Raw genomic sequence first — 24,091 nt, 5'->3', positions numbered from 1 at the left:
CATCTGACGAGGCTGACTGGGGTTCAAGGAGACAGAAGCAGAGATACAAAAAGCAGCTGTAAAAGGCGGCCCCATCCAGAAAACACACAGCCAGGCAGACGAGCTTCGAGCCAGCTCCCATGTCAGAGGATAAAGAGAGCACATCCAACCAGTCACACTCAGAGAAACAGGACTACACTGGAAAACAGGCCGATCTCCAACATCTATAAACAAGTTACTCTCTTACTTCCCTGCTTCTGATCAGAGGTTATTGCCTGTGTCCAGACCTGCAGTCTAATTTTTAAATAAAGCCTGTAAACACTTTATTCTATGAACTGTGTCATATATGGGTCATAAGATATTTACAGAGCCAAGGAAACACTCATCTGGCTTCCCAGAAATAAAGTAAGGCAACTAACCAATCACCTGATTTGAATCCAACCAAAAATCTAATATTTTATCTTTGGTTTCTGTATAACACTTTTGTGTAGGAAAGGTTTTTAGAGACAAATATTTGTTCATTGATTCGGTGATTTTATTGCTGTGTGGGTAGTGCATGGAGCTGATGTTGGAAGGAGGGGCCCAGGGCACCATTCAGGACTGAACCGCCACTGATCTCCACCCACCAGGGATTGCCTCTAACCCCCCACCCACCCACACACACACAGGGGCTCATTCATTTGACTTTTTGCCACTGCGACTCTTGTTGAAGAAGATCGACCAGCCATTCTGGGAATGGGACCAAAACTCTCTATTAAAATAAACTTCACTCTTTTTTGCATGATACCACCTCAAAGACATCTATTTATTCAAAAGGAATAAACTTTTATTTATTTTTTTTACAGTAAGTCCATTCAAGAGTTTTTTTTAAGGATAAAAGACAAGAAAATTTCCAATGGGATAAAACTTCAGTATTCTGTTTTTTTCTTTGCTTTTTCATTGTTCACCCTTTTATTTTTGATTGAGGAAATTTTCAAATGAATCTTTTAAAGTGAGGTGGGAAAACATTCTTTACAAGCTTCCTATTGGAATAAAGCAGAGCAAGTCTTTTGTTAGAGAGGCTGTGATTGTCTAAAGGTGGGTCCCAGGGGGCCCCCGTTGCATGGCGCTGATAGGTGTAGGTCCAGTCAGGGGAGTTTACTGGTTTCAATCAGATGGAAAAATGGCAAAGTGGTTCAAGGATTTCCCAATAACTCTGAAGAATGGTACGGACAAGATCCGCTCAGTGGTTGAGCCAGGCTCCCAAAGGAAAGCAAATAAAGCTGGATTTGGGGCCAAAACGGGCCATCGCAAAGGCTCCCCTGCAGACAGCACAGCAGGAGGTGGTGGAGGTGTTGGCTCCTTGTTGTCCGGAAGGAACCGAAAGAACTCAGAGGTCAGAAACGGAGCTGGATCCCAGAAGGATGGGAAAGTTTGGGACACCTTGGTGTCTGGAAAAAGCCGCAAAAACTCCAAAGCAGAGGCGGTGCTGGAGGAGATGCACAGACCCCCAAAGTCCACCCCGCCCGCCTGCGGCTACATGAGCCGAATGGTGAGAGTGGACAAACAGGACAAAAGCCCCAATTTCACTACAGTAAGTGGTACCGTCAGCAGTCCACTGGACCCTGAAGTGGAGAAACCTGCTGCCCTGAGCAAAACGGAAACTGTAAGTTTGATTCCAAGGGCCAAATTTGGCATCACTAAATACAGAATTTTTCAACTTTTAATGAGGCCATTTTTGAGCTGTAATTCTAATATTAAGAATCAGTTCGACTGTCCCAAGTTTGTTTGGGTTCCCCTGCAGAATTCCATGTTGGTCCTATGAATTTAATAAATATTTTCCAGATCGATTTCCATAATATTGTCTCAATAATCTAATGACAGATGACAAAGACAGAATATATAGATATAAATAACCAGAGTTAGAGTTGCAAAAATAACTTACTAAACAGGAAAAAACTGTTTAAATAACTTTACAAAACATGCATAGAAAAGCATAAATGGTTCTGATCTAATTCTCCCCTTTCATCTCTGTATCTGACTTTGATCAAAGCGTAAACTGGACTCTGAGGTATTTTTCATCCTGTTTACCGCTTAAATTTCATCCTGTTTACAGCTTAAAAAAAAAAAATTGTATTGAGAAACCCCAAACATGTGCAGTCTGTTTATAACTTCACGTGCTGTTTAAGGTAAACAGCATTTATGGAGAAATAGGTTTCAACTATACATATTTTAAGGGGATATTATTATCATATTCAGAGCCAAATTTTTCTTTTTTCCCACAAAAAAATATATAGATATATATAGATATATAGATACGTATATTATATCCAAAAGAGAGCTTTATGTGTTTATTATTACAGGCACATCTTAGTGCCTTTTTAAGGCAGTGTGTAAACACTGATGAGATGACATCAAGCACTATAACAGTGTTAACCTGCAGAAAGGGCTTCAGTTATGCTCAGGAGCCTGGATCCAGTCCAAGCCTTAAAAATCAATATTATTACATCACTTTGTGCTTCTGATTCTTTTTACTCCTCCCAGTTTGTCTCTCTTCATTTACCTCTACCGTTTGATCACAGACCTTCCCATGCCTCTGCCTTCATTACAAAGAAAGGTCACCACCTTCCTGTCCTGCGTGCAATCTGGCTTCTCTACTTATTATTAGAGTGATAAAGCAGAGAGGCATTGTTCATCCCTCTGGTGATCACTATTCTGGTATAACACATATTGTGATTCAGTGTTCACCAAAGTCTCTAATGAAAAAGTCTGGATCTATTAGCCCTGCACATCCAGAGGCAGGTTTATATTCTATTCATCTTTGTAAATTAACCTATAGCTCTGTCAGACTGGATGGAGAATATCTGTTGATATCTCAGTCTAACCTTTAAATAAGTCATTCTAACATACATTAATTAATTAATTAATACTGATCAAAACCAATATTTTCTTCTGGATTAATTTTTTGGTTCAGTTTTTCTACTAGAAGGTAAAACATTTTCCATAATTTTAGTCTCCCATTCGCATAGCTTGTGACAAAACGTCTTTCTATGAATGAAATATATCTTTCTTCTAGCTACAGTAAAGCAAATTATTGCCACCTGCTCTTGTTCAAGTTATCACTTTATAATAAAATTTACAATTGGGAAAGTATCATTATTATATTCTCATTTAATAATGAAGAAATGCTCAATTATTTTGATTTGCTGATATACTTTTTATTTTTAGCAAGATTTTACATTATGCTCTGGGAAAATATAATAAGCATCTAAAAAAAAACTGATCAAAGCAACATTGGTTGGAACTATTTTTTACTTATTTTAATTAGAACACTGATTGCATTTAACTTCTTCTTCATCTTTGTTTATAATAAATTCCATTTATTTGTGTGTGGACGCTCATTTTGCTTGATACTTCTAATATATTATTAAAATTAATCAGCCCTACTAGTTTGTGGAGTAACTTTTTTTCTACTGAAACATTACATCCAATCTAAAAAAACACAGAACTATAAATTTTCCCCAAACAGACGTTTTAGCATTTATTTATTTATTGTTTTCATGTTGGTAAAATTAACATTAAATGTGGTGTTCTTTGATGCATTAAAAAAAGCATATAATCACTCCTAAACTGTTGCCTTTTCTATATTTTCACTAATCTAGCTGGTTATTCTGGAGGACTATGCGGACCCCTTCGATGCTCAGAGAACCAGAGAGCAGAGGGATGCAGAGAGATCTGGAGAGAACGATGGCTACATGGAGCCGTACGATGCCCAACAAATGATAACTGGTAAGAAGCTCTGGAAACATGTTTGCCCTCACAGGATTCCAATTTTCAGTCACTTCCATCGTCCTTGTGAGAACGTGAAGTGACTCTTGTCTCTGTATCCGTGGCTTTGCTATGATGACTGTATTGCATTTAGACAATGGGTGCAGTTTCCTGTCCTCACTTCCTCTTTCCTGTTTCTGTTTCCTGGCGTTATTCTCTCTAAAGGAAGCTGGCCCTGACTGGCTCCCAGAAACTCGGACGCAGCTTCTTGTATAGCCCTATATGGACCTGGCTGACCATTAATCAAAGCCTCTCAGTGGCAAAGGAAATGTGGTGTCCAATCAGCAAATCACACATTGCCAGAAAAAAAAAATTGTTTATTGTGTTGATCAGGAGAGTCAGACAATGGCACTGTCCGAAGGTGAATGGATTTTATTGGTCTGTTGTCTTTTAGGTTGTGTCTTATTGAGACAATAAATAATCACCAGAGGATGTAATGATGTAAGTCAGCAGTTTAAGACATTCAAATCCTATGTGAGAAACTATTATGAGGATTTTTTTCAGCAGCTGAATTCTGTTAATAAACCATAACTTTATGCTTAAATTCTGCCGAATACACTTCTCTGTTGCTTATTCAGATCTGGTTGTTGTGACACGTCAAGTTTGTTTTCTTAATTATTATTTAGACCAGGGATGAGAGCAGGGCTGGAAATTGAAAATTTTATACCAGCCACATGGATATTTAACCGGGCACTATTTTTCTGTAAAATCTCCTGGTGATTGTTAAAACAGATTTTTTTTCTTTTAATGCTATAGGGGTGTTCCTTTGACTCATACATTTGACTCATCAATCTCTTTCTATGTAGATAATCTACATCATTGTTTGGGAAAAAATGTCTTCATATGATTTACAATGTCTCATATCGCCATATTAGGCAGGAAAATTAGTTCATCTTTTGTGTGAAATGTATCCCTCAGAGGTAGTAAGATTTGAACAAATAAATGACGTACAGCACTGAAGTGGTCTGTGCTTTATCTGTATAGCCACCAAGCAGACGTCATAGAGCTGTAGAGAACAGCTGTTAATGACAATGCACATCCCCACATGACCGGTTCCAAGAAACAACTTGGTTTATCTGCACAAAGAAGTTTTTAATGAGACTCCATGTGGACGGTTCTAAAAATGTAGCTTTATGCAGATGTATCCGGCTGACATCTGCTTAGTGTCTCCAGTTAGCCCTGAATAATAAACACCAGCAGTTCATAAATACCCCCCATAATCAACAGATTACGAAAAATACTCCTGAAAGAAAACTTTCTGTCACTGTTGGATGACAAAAAGAGGCTTTGAATGTTGGAAATGTTTTCTACTTCTACATGCAGTTGTTAATTGCAGTCTGTGGTTCACTCTCTCCCAGAGTTGGCCAGAATATTAGGTGCAGAACTATATATAAAGGGGGAAAAAGCCCCACGAAGTATAAAATCCTGCAATCCCTGTTGGCAATGATCTGTGCATGAAGCATAAACGTTTCCACAGTCTGCCAGTGAATACGCAGACATCCATGAATTCAAGTATGAGCTAGCCTTTACCAACATAATTCTACTGTTAGTTTTCTTTCCTTTTGCTGATAGTGTGCCTGAATTTAAACTCAGGCACACTGCTGCCACACATATAGAATATATTCAGAGTGTAAATTGTGTCAAGATGCTAAACAAACTCACTCATAATCCAATAAAAGCATTTTGTTTTGCCTGAACTTTTGTGTATCTCTATATGTTTGGACTAAGGAGCGAGAGCTGCAAGACAGAAGCCATACAATCTATCTACCCAAATCTTATTGTTATTATGTGGTTAAAATGGCACCAAGTACAAAGGATGAGCAGGCACTGTATCTCTGCAGCATGGAGAGGCAGTGGAATAAAGAGCTGCAAACAGAAGAACCAGAATGTATACTGAGGGAAGAGTGGAGAATGACATTGAATAGAGAGTTAAAGCAATCACAAATAGAAGGCAGCTGTCACCCTTAACCCTCTGGAGTCTCTGAAATCTAAATAACTCAGCCTCAAACTAATGCCATGCAAATATTCACATCATCTAAAAAATGTCTTCATGAGAGGAAAATTAATGTTATGTCAATGTTTTCAGATTTTCTGTTGCTTTTTCTGTTGATTTTCTGTTGCTTTTAGTCAATTTAACAAGGATTCATGATACATTAGATCAGGAAAAAGATAGTAAATAAGTCTCATTTTAGCAGGGGTTAGTAGACTTTTGGTTTATCTCAAATTCAGTTGCATGCCAATTCAGTGTGTTTTTGTGTCCAGTTTCCACAGACTGTAGCCCTCCTTAAGCTCTCATGTACCCAGCGGATATTTTAATCTTTAATCCATTCTCTTTAACCTGCCAGAGATCAGACGAAGGGGATCTAAAGACTTGCTGAAGGTGTGTGCGCCTACTGATGGCAGTGAAGGAGCTGCAGAGAAAGGTCAGCCAGCTGCCATCTATGATGACCCATATGAGGGAAGTGCTGACAGTAAGAAGACGGCTGTGGTGAAGCCAAAGCTGGACCAGCGACCCGTCACTGAATACGAGCTTGCCTGGGAGTGGAGGAAGGAGCACATTGTCAGGACTCTGTCGGGTACAGCGTGGAATCTTTAAACTCATTGTTTTTTCTTGAATCATCACTGAGTTTGATTGTGGTTAAAGCCTTTTAAGCCTACTTGGCAGTGTTTACCCTTCCTTCGCCTGCTTTACCCTCACATGTATTTTTTATAAGCTACACAGACCAACAGCATTCTGAACAACTTGTACTAAACATCAAAGCACCCCGCTGCTGTTTTATTATTTCCTAGACTTCAACAGAGAGTTCAAACGCAAAGACAAAGTTTTTCTTGCATATAGTTTTTTCTTTATTTTTTGTTTTGCCTGTGCTTGTCTTTTCTCAGCACAATTCGACAGCCCAGTCAAAGAAGAGATGTGCCATCAAACACTCACAAGACAGACCCAGTTGCAGCAGCATCAGAGGCAGAAAAGCAAAAGCCAGAAAAACTTGAGATCCTCTCACCCAACTCTGCTGCCATCTTCAGCTCGCTGCGGCAGCCCAGATGGTGAGACCTGCTGTGTGGACCCCTCACTTCCCCTTGAAAAACAGAGGTAACATCCTTTATATGCCAAACAATTCATTTGATTAAATATGGTTTTCGTTTTTTACATTTTGTCATATTAAAATCCTAGCTTCTTGTTTATTTTAGTTAGATTTTAAAGTGACTCAAAGTGGGACATCCCTAAAAGCAGAAAAATAAGTGTGGTGTGCATTTAATTTCATCCACTTTACTCTCGTACACCTAATTAAACACCAATACAACAAAATATATATATACATCTATATATATATATATCTATATATATAGATATATATATAGATATATATATAGTATATTAGCTATCTTAACCTTAACCCTGGTGTAAACCCAGCTGTTTCATGAAAGACATCAAGATTTCTTGAAAAAAACAAAATTCATTATGAAGAATGTGGAAATCAAAAGACAGGACTAGGATAAAGATGTGGGGAGGTTTACATCAGTTTTAGGTCATAAAGGCAAGGCAAGTTTATTTGTACATTTCAGTACAAAAAAAATTCAAAAAGCTTTGTAAAACAACCCCCCAAGAGTTAAATGAAGTTGCACATGATTGTAAGGTTTCGGTATGTAAAGGACCCAAATGAAGACTGGCTGAAGTGAGAAACGGTTAAATTATAATAAAAAATGTTACATGGGTGCAGAAGAATAACAGGACAGTTTAAGAGGCAACAGTGTGCATATAAAAAATGCATATAAAAAAATCAGTCCACTCTGACTGAGCCATTTGGTAAAGATGAGTGTGGGGACAAAATCAGGCGGTTGAGCAGCGCTGATGCTGGTAGCCTCCTCTGCTTCATCTTCAGCTGTAAGAAAAAGTGTTTCTACAAAGTATTGACTCAGAGGGGATTGAAATAAATGCATTTTTCAGATTTCAATTAAAATGTGAGGGCTGCTCAGTGTGTGTAGGTGGCATTGTTGCCTTGCAGCAAGAAGGTCCCAGGTTCGATTCTCGGCCCAGGGACTTTCTGCATGGAGTTTTCATGTTCTCCCTGTGCATGTGTGGGTTCTCTCCGGGTACCCCGGCTTCCTCCCACAGTCCAAAAATATAAGTGTTAGGTTAAATAGCTTCTCTAAATTCTCCTTAGGTGTGAGTGTGTGTGTGAATGGTTGTTTGTCCTGTTTGTCTCTGTGTTGCCCTGCGATGGACTGGTGACCTCTCGAGGGTGTACCCCGCCTCTTGCCTGTAGACAGCAGGAGACGGGGACAAGCACCCCTTGCAACCCTGCTTGGGATAAGTATAATGGAAAATGGAAAAAGTGGATGGAAATAAACATGTTTTACATTTAATTTATGAACTATATTAGAGTTTGTTTCTCTAATATGACAAGATTTGGAAGTTTCTGCTGATTTCCAAGCTTTCACTAAGATGGTGGAGATTTTTATAGTGGTTTTATAAACCCTCTGCATTTATGACTTATGGTATAATGTTTACAAATCTCATTATTTCCCAACATAAAAGCTCAACAAACAATTTTATTATCAAAGAGTCTAACAAACTTTTCGATTCTACACTTTATATCTTCCAGCTGGTACCATGGTTATGTGACCAGACAGGAGGCGGAGTCACAGCTGCAGTCCTGCAAAGAGGCCAGCTTCCTGGTCAGGAACAGCGAGTCTGACAACAGCAAGTACTCCATTGCCCTCAAGTGAGTGTTTTCAGGAAGTGCAGGGGCATTTTTTTCTGGATGAAGTGTTTGAAAATGGGTGCTCATTGCTTATTGGTGGCATGCTGTTGTTGGTGTTTGGAAGAATTAAGTTTGTGGGTTTGTTAGTCATAAAGGTCATGGGGATAATGAGTGCTCAAAAGCATCTTCATTTAATTATTTCAGTGAAGTGGATTATTATTTTGTACACTTTTTTTTTTTTTTTTTTTTTTTTTTTACAGATGGTATTTATTATTTTTCACCTGTTAAAGATATGCATATTTTAAAAAGCCAAATATATCAAAGGAGCTCTACAATCACGTATTCTCCTTATCTTCACATTACCCTGTTTGTACTCTTTAGAGCTTCTCCACTTCCTATCCTCTAACATCTGCATTTAATTTAAACTTATGTGCTCTGTTTCTTTTCAACTATCATATAATTTCTATTGAGCCACAAAGGCAAGGCAAGTTTATTTATATAGTGCATATTATCAATGCAGTAAAATAAATACATAAACAAACCTTAGATGAAATAGTCTGAATGAAAAAGACTTTGTTGGACAGAACAATTCAAGACCAAGATTTTTAGTTTTGGATTCCTGATAAGTGTTGATTCTATTTAAACTGTATATAATTATAATCTAGTATTATTAATATGATATTATGCAAATAATTTTGGGATAAAACTAGTGGAAATAAAGGCAACTGTAAAGTTGTTACCAATAGATAAATCATACATTGATTGAGGGGGAAAATTAGCAAAGGTTGCATTATCAATAACATTGTATTTAGGTCAAAACTAAATGCAGTAAGTTTTATATAATCAGTAATTAGAAAAAACAATTGATGTATAGAGAATAATTTTTTTCTTCCAATTATCATTTGGATAGAATAGAAGTAAATGACTTGTCTTTCTTGCCTGTGCCTCAGGACGAGTCAGGGCTGTGTTCACATCATTGTGGCCCAGACTAAAGAGAACAGCTACACCCTGGACCAGAGCAGCTGTGTGTTTCCCAGCATCCCAGAGGTGGTGCACCATTACTGCACCAGGCGCCTGCCTTTCAACGGAGCCGAGCACATGACGCTGCTCCACCCTGTGCCTCGTCTGCAGTGACTATGACCTTAAAACCTCAAGTTTATAAAGCAGGGAGTAGAGAAAATAATTACAACATTATTTTTATTGCATCTAAAAAAAAATCCCACTGATATGTTATTTTAGTTGATTTAATGTCTATCTAAACTCTGTTTAGGGCCCTCAGTTGGTTTATTTTACTTTTAGTTTGAGTGAATGTGCAGCTTATGCAAAACATCAAGGCTGCTATTTTGCATCTAAATACGCTCAGCAGAAATAACAAGGCACTTTTTGTCTGATTTAAATGTGACCTGAGTTCAAGAAGGGATAACAGATGTGTTATTAGCCATGTCCCTAAACACTGCTGCTATTTTATTGTTATTTAGTTACATTTGAGGATAATGGAAACTTTTTGTTTGGCATTCTCTTCTGCCTTCTAGTGGACAAGGACATATCCTACACCTGCTTACAAAAGTATGACTTTTTTTCTCTTTGCTTAAAAGCCAATTTATCTATTTCTAAAGATGTATAAAAACCCTGCGAGCTTGGTGACATTATATGAAATAGTAATTTATGCATTTGATTTCTGTACCCATTGTCCCATGAGGATGTTTCCCCTCTGTGAACGAGGAAACATTTTCCACTGCATTTTGTGCACTGGGAATAATGTGTGATTCACCCTAAAGCAATGTGCTAAACAGAGTGCCAGCTTTGTAGTGATTATACTTTTTACAAGAGCTAAGAATATCAGGTTAAACATGTCTGCTCATTTATAGGAACATTACAGTGATTTCCAATCGGTGGAGAGGTAGAGGTCTATCTATTAGTACTTTGGAGATGACTTTCATTGTCGTCTGTTAATATGTTGCACACATGCTTTTCCCTGTTGGAACAAACCAGAATCAAATAAGTAGGTCATTTGCAGGACTCTGGAGAACATTAATTCAACCAATAAGGTAATTAAGTCATTTAATTCAGGCGTGTTGGAGCAGGGAGAAATCTAAAAGTCACAGGATTCAAGGACTTGAGCTTGCTCCAGATTATTCAACATCCTACTTCTCTCCTATGCTCTCTTGTTTTTAGTTTATGTAGGATTTGGATCTAGGTTCTGTGTCTAGTGAAGTATTTCTAGTTAATTTGGGCATATGGTTTTGATCATTGTGCTGTCATAAAAAACAACAGTGGCACAAATGTCACATTAGTAGTAGAGCCAAGTAGTATTGGCTTCTAAATCTAAATCTCTATAATGTAGTCTAAAAAAAGTTTTTAAAGGTATAGACAAAGTGGGCATGAAACTGGGGTGTTCTCCTCCTTTGACATGGCCTGCCTGCTGTGTTCATGGCAGGAAAATATATCTTAGTCTCATCCCATTGAGATCTTTGTTCCCTCAGTCTTCATGCTGTAATTTCAACTGATACACAGTTCAGGTCCAATTTCACGTGATGTTTAAAAAAATAACATGTTTACATATGTGATGGTAGGAAAGAAGACTTTTATTTTGTTCCTTTCCTGGCATTTCTCCTAAACAACAGCTGAAATGTAGATATAATGGGTTTTCTGGAGACTTGGGGACATCAAGGTACCACTCTTTGCTGCAGCTGAGCTTATGTCAGGTGCAAAGATAAACTTGATTCGAAAGTCAGCCTTGTTTGTTGCTGCTCTAGTTTATTTAAACTTTAACACTCCCTGACCGTAGGTGTGAGCAGTACAGATGAGAATGTGTTTTATATGCTTTTGGAAGATCTACATTCATCTACCCTCCTGCAACAACACGTTCTGATGTGTTGCTAATTTTCGTTAATGTCTTGCAGAAAGTGGCCACAATTTCCATGGTATATCCTAGAAACACTGAAAAAAATATAAAATGTTTCTGTGGTTAAAACTTTTTTTATATGCATTGTGTTGCTGTGAATAATTGTATGGCATCAAGGATTTGCTGGGGGAAAAAAATCTTAATTTGGATTAAACTGGAAAAAATTGTTTGAAATAAATAATTTGGGAAGCAACAAGTTAGGCAAAGAAACTCATATCTTCATATCTACATACACTGGGTTTACAATGTGCTTTAAGATTCAAGAGCACATACCAAACCCGGCTGTGATCAATTATGTTTTTCATGGTCACTAAAGTTCTGGATGGTTAGAGGAAAAATGTATGCACTCTGGCAACAAACTAGTTTCTTCCATCACATTCCACAAGAAATGAAGCTTTTAGTGTTGGTGCAAAAAGAGAAGCTCCTGGAAATGGAATGGTAAGGGATGACTATTTAAAAATATTGCTAACAAATAATTATTTATAAAAACGTACAAGTTTGAAAAGAAAAATTATTTGTTAAAAAACCTCAAACTAGTATGTTGGTGAAGTCAGATTAGCTCTGCTTAGATCTAGTTTTTCATATAAGGAAAAAAAATCCTATGGTCAGTTCTTGTTTTTGTGGTAAAAAATGATTTTATTATGAAGAATTGCTCTGTTTTCTAGTGTCTGCTCACAAGCTTGATTCTTGTGAGGTCATTTACCCAAGCCTGATCAGCAGTTTTCTCTTTACTGAGCTTATAGTGAGATCCACCTTCGACAAACATTTCATCATGAGCAAGTGTACTTGCTCAGGTAGCTGATCCTCTGCCTGTTCTTTCCGTTAAAGGGAGGAGTTCCGTTGCAAAGAGGTGGAAAATACACAGAAGATGTTTGCATTTTCTCTAAAATTCTTGGTTTTACAACCTATCTGCTCAAACATGCAGAGCATTCAGTTTTGTGGTTCATCAGCATCCTGGAGTTTAAAATTCAGCCTCAAATCGAGTCTGATTATGATTCGACTTCCACAGCTTTATATTTCTTTGAGTCAAACCACTAACATGTCACTTGAATTTTTTGTTTTTTATTGTTTTTTGATGTTTCTGTTTTAATGTGATTTAAATGTGAACCAGCTTTAATGCGTCTGAATCTCAGAGATTGATGCTTTTTACTCTCTGATTCCAATAAAACCAGCAATGGAAAATGAAAAAAAAATTAGTCTGTTTGTGTTGGTGCTTCAATGAAACACTCTCAAAGTTTTCTTGCATCTCATCAATCCTGAGCAACTATGACAGAATGGGGGGTTTGAGCTCACTCTGGATGTTATCTTAACTTATTGTTCCAAAGATTGACAAGGTCAGGAGGTGTCTTGGATGAGGGATTAAGTTTTAACCTGAGGATTATGTGGAACACAAACAGTTTACCAAGCTGAACTCTATAGTATGGATTAAAGTAAATGCAGCCCTAAAAGGAGTAAGAGTCGGATCATTTCACTCATGTCAAGGATGCTTAATGTGAAGGGGGAAAAAAAGAAGCATTTGACACCATCCCTCTCTTCTTCCCTTCTTTTCTTACGGATCTCCTTTACCTGCCTCGCCGGCTCTGTGTCACCCGAGGCAGGTGACTGTCTGACTTGCAGAGGGGGATGTGGGTGCTTCTTATGTATGTTTGATGCCAGCAGTTTGTGGTTCAACACATGATGGTCTTATTACTTTAAAACCTCAGATAGCTTTCAGTCTTCTCACGAATGCTGCAGCACCTCTGGGTTTGGGGACCGGTGACTGGTGGAAAATAAAATAATAATAAATATATATATTTCTATACATATATATCGCTGGATTTCATAAAGAACAGTGCTGGTAGGATTTTGGAGGGTTTCTGAGATCAAATAGGGTGGAAATAACATTTCTTGAAACATGCTTTGACAGTTTACTTACATGTCACGTTTACTTTATGTTAACGTCTTAGGGGTTCTCCAGTTTTCAACATTTTAACAAGTATACAAAACACACCCTTTTTGGACAACCTCCCCCAAAAGGCTACAGGAAAGGTTAGCTTTTTCCCCAGCCTTATTTTATTGTAGCTGGGACTAAGAAAACCATGTTCATATGTGGTTATATAAGGTAAAATTATTATTGCTCAATTTCTACCTTAAAAACTTTCTATAATAAAACACGATTTAAATAAATCAATGATAAAATAAAACAATTTGAGAACATCAATTTTAATGCACAAGTACACTAAAATGTGTAATTATATGAGCCAAGAGGACATTATTTAAAAAATGTACACTAGGATTTCTACTAGAAGTGTTTTTCTTTTCAGTAAACCCTATTATTTTCCTTAATAGAAACAAATTTGTGGATTATGTAATAAAACCATATTGACACGTTAGCTAAAAAAATAACTGTTCACACTCCGACTTATTTATGACTGAGAAAAGACAAAAGATAAACCTATTTACATAAAATCCATCTTAGATTCTGCAGCAGCAATTCTAAAAGTCTGTATCCCATCTTATGGGACAGGGGTTGACTGTTTGACCCAGTTTACAGATGTCTATTTTTACTTACATAGGTGTTCCTTTTTTTGAATACAGAACTAAATCACTAACCATGCAGAAACTAGTTTTGCTGGAACGAAAACAAATCAGATCTCCAAATTAGGTGCTTGAGAACAAAATAATAAAAAGCTTTCTGAGTCTATCATATACAAAACAATGAAAAATAATTCTTGGTGTTAAAGGTTTGGACTTCAGCTGCAAAATGTAGACCCTCGGGTTAAATTTGATGCACACAACAGAAAAGCATGGAGACATGTAATGTTTCAACTGTTAAGGCAACTGTAAGGGTTGTTATGGTGTGGCAGATATTTTCATGGCACTTTCAGGGGCTTCTTAGGAACAATTAAATCTCATTTAAACACCAGAGTACATCTGACTATGGTTGCTGTAAATCTTTGTCCTTTTAAGACCAAAGTATACACATATTTTGATGTCTACTCTATTAGAATAATGCACCATATCACAATGCTCAAATAATCTTAGAGTGGTTTGTTGAACATGAACTGTCTGGTGGCTCTATGTAGTAAATAAAGTTATTGAGCAATAATTACTCAGTGGTTCCAGTAAGTCCTTCTGTGTGCCATTGTAAACATAAGCATACAGTAAACATAAGTAAGTAGCTAGCTAACAAGGCAAAGAGCAGATCAGGACCTAGAAAAATAATCAGACTTTAGATTTAAGAGAAAACTATTATCTTTAATCAAAGTGTGAATGTTTCTGGGAGAATTTTACAATTCATGCAACTGATCAAAAACTTGTTTTTAATGGTTAAAAGAAAAAAAAATCTTGGCATTATCTTAGCAGAAGCAGAATTTAATGCTATCATTTATAATGCCTCTCAATGCTAGACTGTGAAGAGATACGACTGGGCCTGGACAAGAGCCTTGTGGAACACCATAACTGATTGGTGAATTATGAAGACATCATTATTTTGTATAACCGGATATCCTTAGCAAAAAATCTAAATAATATATTCTAGTTAAGTTAATATTTTGCTGTGCAGTGCAGTCATCAAATGTATATCTTCTTCTGCCAAAGTCGTGGCCTTGTGTTCAAATTTGAGTCAGCAGCAGGAAACCAACAAGATTAACGGAACCCCACCAGCTCTGCCAGGAGGAGCGGTCAAATATCCAACCACAACAATGCCAGACGTTGGTGTCCTCCTGGAGCATCTGATCTAGGTGCAAATGCTATCCATATATTAGTAGTGCAATACAGGATGGTTTATTTTGACACAGTGATTTGCATGTAGATCACATGCAATAGGCTGAAAAGATAATCAAAAGGCAAAAACATAATAAAACTGTATAATTTTTCCAAAGGCAAGTTTAAATCCACAATGTTTTGTTAAATATGGTGCAGTTTAAGCTCTTTATGAAATGAGGATATCAGAACTTTGTCTTCTGATTCATCTTTGGCAGGCTCTGAGTCTCCCTGAGGGCTTCTATCAAGATTAATTTCATGAACACGAGCAAAGCCGCCCTTCTCAAGTTCTCCAAAGACAGAGCCAGCTACACCTAGAAAGGGTTTAATCAGCAGATGATATAGAGCTACAGCCTGTTCTGCTCTATACTTGAATAAATAACCTCATTTTGTTCCCATGTATAAGTCATTCTACCCCTCTGTCCACCCGCTGCCTCTTTTTTGGCTTGCATGACAACTTGACACGATCGCCGCCTGACTCCTGATGGACGTGGTGCCTTGAGATCTTGGTTTCACTTGACCTGCTCTCTTGGTAACTGAAGTGTCCCTGTCGTCCTTATCAAACGCATCAGGCCACTGACACTGCCTGGCTCTCTCTTAGATCTTCCTCTTCCCCTCATGCATGCAGGCAGCACCTGCCATGTGTGATCCAGGTTTTTCTGACACTCTTGCTGTTCAGTTTGACCTCACCAGGTGAGGTCGGGCATGTTCTGCACTCATTGTTTGTGCACAAAAGGATGAAAAGATTGTGGGCTGCAATGGAGCACAACTTGTTGAGGTTTTCTGTTTCAAACTTTTTCCTTACCACTTACAGCAGACAGCTAAAAAAAACATGTTTTACCCTAAACACATTAAGATTGTTCTCTTATTATATTAAAAAAAAAAGATTTTTTTTTTATGTTTATGTTTTAGAGATAATATTTGAACTATAAATGAAGCATTTCTATAAAGTTTTTAAATAAAGAACATTTAAGTCCTGAACAATTTTCTCTATAATATTGTAAAATCTCTGAAGTGTTTGAAATAAGTTATTAACAAACTTTTCAACATTTTTTATTAATATTCGCTTCTATATATTTTTGCATAAATTAGAGGCTTTTTCAGTATGGTAAAGAATCAGTTTGCTAGTTCAAATGTAATTAATCAAGACATAAAGGTTATCCAATGTAACTTGTCCAAATGTATAAAAATTTATTCTATTCATGCTGAGAATAAAAAAATAGCCTATCTAACAACATAAAGACATCTGAAAGATTAAAAATATCACAATTTTCCACCATCTGAAGAAACTATAGAGCAGATGGGAAACAAACTGTGTCATATATTGGTTTAAAGGCATTTCCAATGCTTTTGGATTCTCGTTAACTACGATTAGAGTTATTTACCAAATTACTTAAAGGACAAATTCACATCTCCTAAAGGAGGTCAAAAAAGAAACCAGAAGAACATCTGAATCACTGCAGCTTGCCTCAGTAATCTCACTGTCAAACCATTGTCAATCAGTTTTGAGTTAAAGTGTCAGGGCTCAGCAAGTAGGACCCAGAATTTAGGCAGAAAAAAACAGGTTTGTTTTCAAGTGAAATGCTTTATTGAATGCTCTGAGGACTGTGATTCGTCAGCTGGGACCGGTTTACTGGAATCTCTGAATCGGTATAAACTCAGGTTAGTCACCACGAAACTCAGACGGGGAATGATAACGAGCATGTGAGTCACTAACCTGGTTCTAACGTTTTGTTGGTACCCAGACCAAAAACTGGAATCCAGCCAGAGAGTTTCAGGAGTGAGGCAGAGCAGACTGACGAATGGAAACCAACAGTCTAGGATGAGCAGAAGAATCCAGAGGAAGAATTCAGAGCAGGTCTTGATGCAGGAGCAGATGTCCAGAAGATCAGAGAGACGAAGAAGTACCGAAGGGAAATCCAAGCCAGGTCGGAGGACAGATCCAAGGCCTTTAACAGACATAGTCCAAACAGCATTCTGAAAACAGGAAAAGGCAGAAACAGACAAGAACCAGAACAAGCCAAACTCTGGAGTCCAGAGACAAAAACAGGTCAGGATCAGGTAATCAAAACACTACAGAGTACGCTGGTGAAGATTCTCGTTCATCAAGGTCATAGTCATTCCTAAAAAAGGAAATTAAAAACAATCCACTGGACTTTCCAATTTTGAAGATACTGCAGGGTACGCTACAGAACTCTCACACTCAGCTAGTAAAATCTTGCGCTGATGGCTGGAAACAGGCAGCTTAAATAGAAACGGGAACAGGTAGACCAGATGAAGGGAGATGAAATTGGGCAGAGCTAAGCAGGTGGAAGAAATGAACTAATAATCCAGTCATCAGTACCAAGATCATGACATAAAGTGCAACAGAGGTCAGAATACCAATGGAAAACAACTCTCTTGTACTGCCTTACCATGCATTATAACACAGTAGAATACACTTTTTCATATCCACATAAATCAGACTGCCACAGATTATTTTAAATGTTGAAAATTAGTAAAAAATTATATCACTTAATATAACAGTGCCCTATGAAGATTCTTTACTCACTTGCCATACATGGAACGGGAAAAACAAGAGTCAAGCCATTTTTTTTATTTAATAATCCTGGTGCTGTAATACAGCTTTTCATTTCAGAGAGTCCCTTGATTCTTATCATACCAACAATGATCAAATAAAACCTAGATGGTGACTCAATCAGTACCTTACCATAAGACAGCAGGTCACTGGGAACCTAACCCTACTGATCTTTGCTATACATTATCTTTTCATTGTGTGTCAAAGATGTGCAAATAACATCTTAAATATCTCCAATATTGTTGTGAGAATTCAAATCGGGAACATTTTGGAAGGTAGGTAAAATCAATGGAATTATTAATTCCCTTCTCTAGCATAAATCACAGATGAGATGAAATCTAGAAGATTTTCCTGCCATCAATGAACAACCTGAAGCCCAAGCAAACCAACAAAATTATCTGAAACACACAAGCAAGTCAAGCTCTTCATGGTTTTGAATAAAAAGGTTGTTCAGTGGCCTTAAATCAGAATTAAGACCAATAGTTATACAATGTTAAAATCTTAAAAAAAGATTGCTAATGCTTTAATCTCTCTTCAGTGTGCCTGAGATTAAAATATTCTATAGAGAAAAGTGAGTTATTATGGGAAAATTATTATAAGGCTTATCGAACAATTACTTTTTACTTAAACAAATGGAGTGATAACTTAAAAGCTGCTATTTGTATTTCTATTATGGGGATATTTTTATTTAATTATATTAAGTATTTAAATCACAAAAAATGCAAAAAGTGATTTCTTCTGCAAGAGGGAAAGTATTTTTTTCACAGTATTTCACTTGTTCATGGTGAAATTAATACACTTTGTTTTCAATGGTGCATTTTATTGTCTTCCACTTATATAACATCTAACATATCTGCCATATGTGCAGCAGACGCTGAACAGACAGATTGTTTTTGGCATGGTGGACTTATGGAGTTGTGACATTTCAAACCTGAATCGACTTTTCTGAAACCTCATCTGCATTTAAGGTCCTGCTTACCCTGTTAAGATGTCTGCATGTTATCTGAAGTTTATAATTCACTTTTATTGATAATTTTGAAGGGGACTGCAGATTAATACAGGGGCTAGAGACTGCTATAACAAGCTGCTTGGTTGTCTTAAGGGTCACTCTAAGGTTTTTGCTCCGGATGGGGAACCAGTCAGCAGGCGTGCACGAAGCGAAGCATTCACACCAATCTATCAAAGGACACCTTTGGAGAACAGAGATGGCTGAAGAACAAGAGCAGATCGGGTAAGCCCCGCCCCTCGGACAACTGGCTGACCTGGAGTCAGTTTCCCAATCTTGCTAGAGGCAAAAACAAAAAGTTGGTTAACACTAACGGTGTACACCCAGAAATGAAGAAATCCCTCTGGCTGATAGGATCTGTGTTTCATCTGTTTCATATTTGGCCCTTTGTTTTATTTTCAGTCTGATACAGAGTTGTAAAAGCCAATTTGGTGAAGGAGGATGTTCTAATCTGCTGATGTCCATGTGCGAGGGACAGATAGAGCTGTTTGCTAGAACAGCAACTCTTGCATTCCTCCCTGATTTTATCCCCCCACTTTCCAAGCTCTGCACTTCAGTAATGTGCTTCACAATCTGGATCCCCTCCCCATCTTTGCTATCCTTTATTCACACCATACTGACACAGGCATGCACACATACGCTCTCACATATCACACCCTATTTCTGTTTTCCCCTCTTGAAGGAGTTTTCTACGCAGTTTTAAGTCAAACATCTGGGTCAGCTTAGATCTAGCGGAACAGGACTTGCAGGATATTGTTGGCAGGATGTGATGTGTGAGCTGAAGCAGTTTACTCTGTGGGAATCCCCAGCACAAAGAGACACACACAGAGGGAAGAGAATGCTTACACACAGACACACACTCCCTGCTCACTGACATCCTACTCAGCCCCACGTCCAGGTGTAGCCAATCATACAAGACATTTACTTTTTCATTCAACAATCTGTCTTTCTTAAATTCTCGGCTGCTGTTTAAATCTCTGTGTTGTAACAGACTTGGTTTGTGGAGACGATCTAAGTGGTTTTGGAGCAAAGGAGAAATAAGCAAGATTTATATGACAAAAAAAAACAAAACACACAATTTTTATTCAGTACTAAGCAAAAGTCTTAAGCAATCCTTTGTTTACAAGTAATTTGCTTCACATGAGGTTTGCCACAACAATAGTGAGTTTCCTGAACTTGTCTGATGACTGTCTACTTAGCTGTTAATTAAACAATGCTATGGTTGATTGATTGATTAATTGATTGTCTTTATTGATCTCACAGCAGGGAAAAATACTCTTTACATCAACTCAAATACTCAAAGGAGAAGAATGTGCCAATGGTAGAAAAAGGTGCATGATATATACAGTGTATACAGTGCGTCCACATATGACAGCTTTTTTTTATTCTTTTAAGGTAGGATCTTTATACAGGGTTATTGCACAGGGTGTTTACATGGGTATTCATCTGGATGGATATTTATATTTATATATATATAGTTATTGCACAGGGTCTCAAATATATAGAGACAGGTTATTGTGCAGGGTATCAAATAGTAATTGCACAATATACATTGCAGAAGTTATTACCGTAGTGTCGCATTGTAGAGTCTGGTTGCAACAGGGATGAATGACCTGCGGTGGCGCACCTTTTTACAAACAGGGTGTAAAAATCTTTCACAAAAGGAGCTGCTCAGCTTCTCTACAGTCTGGTGCAGAGGGTGGAAGGTGTACTGCTAAAAGTTGTACAAAAGTTAAGCCACATAGGAAAATCTTAATTAAACTTTAAGCCATAACATGCCGTCCAATAAGAAAACAGTGCAGCTTAAATAGAATTTAAGAAAAAGTAACACTGCAATCACCAAAAAGAGTAGCATACAACGAACACAAAATTGTTGCAGCTTTCAGTCAGACTCTCTAATTTCTGCTCCAGTTCTGACTCACATTTTTACTATGAAGACTTCTTCAGTTTGTGCTAAGGAGGCTTTTTGCATGAGAGGTGGAGAATCTTTTCGAAATACGGTCTAGATTTGTGCTAGGCTGTTACAGTTGTCTCCTTAATGACAGAGAATCTAAACCAGTGTGTTACTCTGATAACCAGAAATATGCATCAGCACTGCTTGTCCCAAATTTGCGGTGAATAGAAGCAGCTGAAAGTGTTTAACTTTTCTAATCACCGTCTATTGGGTTTACCTGCACTGAAGGAATTCAACGTTCTGGTGAGACACCCTTTTTAAAAAGCGCCATAGACTCTTTAAGTCTTTCCACAATTAACATAGTAGCGTCTCGGCTGACTCTACTACAGAAACATTCATTGCTGGGGTATGATCCATGCTGTGTCACCATTCCTTCAGCTTCAGGTTTTCCTTCCATTGAATCTAGGATTTCAGCTGTATAATGATCCTTGAAAGATGAGTGTTAATAGCAGATGGCGTGTTTTTTGGTGTTTGAGCAGAGTGTGCACACATATTTCACTTAAGACAGTCTTTTTTCCGCTCTGAGCTCCAATCATTGTCCATACAGTGTTGTGGCTTTCACTCTTTGCTGTCACAAAAAAGATTTTTGAAATTAATATTTTTCTTTTAAATCCACAGAAATGCAAATTTGTTTTACAGCTTCAAGATTCCAGAGTTTGCTGGTTCACACATTAAATTACAATTTCCTTTAACAGACCACTAATCTGTCTTAGATAGTTATTGCTCATTTTTCAAAGAAAGGACTGGAATGGAGAATGTTAAAGATCCAAAAGAAGAAATATTGATCAAGACTATGTTGAAGATTAGTTTTGTAAACATTTAAAAGAAAACACAGGCTTTAGACACTTGAAGTGACACAATCATCCATTATTGAACTTCCTGCATTACCATCTGACCAAAGCCCTTTCTCAGCTTCTATGTGTCGACTGTACTTCAGCTTTCAAATTCCCTCTAATCCAATGAGCTTCCTAACTATTTTAAACCTGCTTTTGTTTTGCTGGTTGGATTTTAGACTTTTTATCTGATAAATCTCAGTGTGAGAGAGTCAACTGTTTTTTTCCCATTTATTTTTATTGACTGCCTTTCATATTTCATAGGCAAACAGGCATATTATTAAACATGCAGATGATACAGTAATTTAAAGCATTTTCCATGCTGAAGAGCATCACCAGAAGGAGTATGTTTCTTGTGCTGATAACGAATCTTTAAAGATCAACACCCTGCAGAAATGACTTCAGAAGGTTATTGTCCCTTTCACTACTAACAGAAGTAAATGGTAACAAACAATATTTGTCAAAGCAAATCTTTATTTACATTATGGATTTAACTCAGTCCTTTGGCAGAGGTGTCAAAAGTATTACAATTTTTTTCTCAAGTAGAAGTATAAATCATAGTATTGTAGAAGTTACAGTATCAATTTAAGCATTTTACGCAAGTGTAAAGTAAAATTTTTGGAAAATACTTAATTATAAAATAAGTGCAGGAAAAAATGTTAAGGACAGATGCTTCAAACTTTATACTGGTTACTGCCCAACCCTTTTAAAGGAAGATTTTGAGTTAATTTTCTTACTTTTATAACTAATGGTAACAGTGTCAAATTTAACTTAGCATCATCATGGAAAACTATTTATTTTGGTTTGTGGCAAACAAGACGTTGATGCAGTACTGAGTCCAAACACAAAGAAATTAATTGTCTGGATAAAACAAATTATTTTTATGGTTTGTAAATATATATATATATTTTTAATACTGTTAAAAGGTAAGCTCTGTGTCCACACCTTGAAGCTTTACTTCTTCGGTTCGTTTTCCTGAAAATAGATCACTATGGACAAACTCTTTAAATAACAGTTCATAGCTTATATGTATTAAATAACCATGAGCCCTTACGACAGATTTTGATAGAAATTGTAATCTTACTCAGATCAGAGAAGTTGCTAAGAGTTACAGAAGGCAGCTGCTTACCAACCGGGGTCACTTCTCGGGAAGTGGCCACGATTAATAGTTAAAGAAGCATTTTATACATCTTCAGTCTGCCATATCATCACATTTTACATCATGAGTGTTAGCAGATGAGGAGACATCCATGGCTCCAGCCTTATCAGAATATTACACTTTGTTCTTAGCTGAAGGACACCGCTCTCATTCCATTTCCAAATCTTTGCCACGTACAAAATGAAGATTATAACTGTATATATCCGGACCGAGGAACTGGCCTTATTGGGGAAAACATCAGTTCGGAGACGCAACAGGCAGCTAATATTAAGGTGTAATAAACTTACACATCATCACTGATAATTATCCTAGCAATACCATCAGGCCATAATTAAAGGGAGCTTAAATAAAACAAAACCAACAAGGTTATTTTTTAAAATATAAGGAGTAGAAAGTAGAGATAATTGGTAAAAAATGTAGGGAGTAGAAGAAAAAGTTGCCTAAAAAGTAATTACTACAATAATGTACAAATAGCCAAAATTTCTACTTAAGTAAGATAAAGTATTTGTACTTTTTTTCTTGACAGCTCGGCCCCTTGAAGAGTAATGTGCTGCCATTTTATAAAGACAGGGTAGCCTTCTGGGACTTAGAGTATTCCTCAGGAACCCTTAAGTGGTAGTCTCAGGATGTAAAAACCGGGCTCTGACCACTAGGCCACCACTGCTCCAAAATGGGACTACCCTTGATCAGAGTTTTATTCTTATTTATCAGGTTGTGTGGAGGATGGAAGAGGGCCCAAATGCAGAGACAGAAGCTGAGTAGGCTTCTTGCAGATGTACTTATCAAAAAAGACAGCAGAAGCAAAAATCCACAAACAAAATATAGAAAAACACCTAAATCCAGGACACGTCAGGGAAAACACAAATGAGGAGCCAAGAAACCAGTGACTGAACAGGAGGTGTATAAATGGGAGTCTGAACAAAGACCAGGCTAAACAGCAGATTGGGAGCAGGTGTGGACAGAAGAATCTAGAAGGTTCTAGGAGAAGGAGACTGACACAAGAGGGCAACAAAGGGTAAACAAGAAATACATAAGAACTCAAATACAACCAGAAAACTCAAAATGGAAATGAAACCAATAAAACTCAAAAAGAAAACTGAAACAGAACCAAAACCATGACATTAATATTTTGTGTTTTTTCTTGATAATGCTCTGTTATTTATACCATATGAACCTTGGCGGCCTAGTGGTTAGGGCATTGGGCTTTGAATCCTGATATTGGGATTTCGATCCCCCACTTCCCCAGACTGCCATTCTGGGTCCCTGAGCAAGACCCTTAACCCCACACTGCTCCCCGAGCCACAATGGCAGCCCAGTGCTCCCCAAGGGGATGGGTTAAATGCAGAGATAAATTTCTCCAATGTGAGATCAATAATGTTCAATTTATTTATAACAGGGAGGAAATAGGGCCATTTTGTTGACT

The 24,091-nt window shown here is 37.4% G+C and overlaps 1 protein-coding gene across 1 annotated transcript; it reads left to right on the top strand.

Moving 5' to 3' along the window:
- Nucleotides 1-692: 692 nt before the first annotated feature.
- Nucleotides 693-10,858, top strand: LOC107084041 (SH2 domain-containing adapter protein E-like). The gene is made up of 6 exons (XM_015373682.1): nt 693-1,624; nt 3,621-3,747; nt 6,132-6,362; nt 6,670-6,877; nt 8,391-8,510; nt 9,440-10,858. Exons 1-6 carry the CDS (start codon nt 1,082-1,084, stop codon nt 9,621-9,623), a joined length of 1,413 nt encoding a protein of 470 aa, XP_015229168.1. The 5' UTR covers nt 693-1,081; the 3' UTR covers nt 9,624-10,858.
- Nucleotides 10,859-24,091: the final 13,233 nt, after the last annotated feature.

Source organism: Cyprinodon variegatus, unplaced genomic scaffold (assembly GCF_000732505.1).
Source record: "Cyprinodon variegatus isolate N-32 unplaced genomic scaffold, C_variegatus-1.0 Scaffold91, whole genome shotgun sequence".
Lineage (NCBI taxonomy): Eukaryota > Metazoa > Chordata > Actinopteri > Cyprinodontiformes > Cyprinodontidae > Cyprinodon > Cyprinodon variegatus.
The sequence above is the reverse complement of the archived record's forward strand: the minus strand, read 5'-3'. Positions and strand labels throughout refer to the sequence as shown.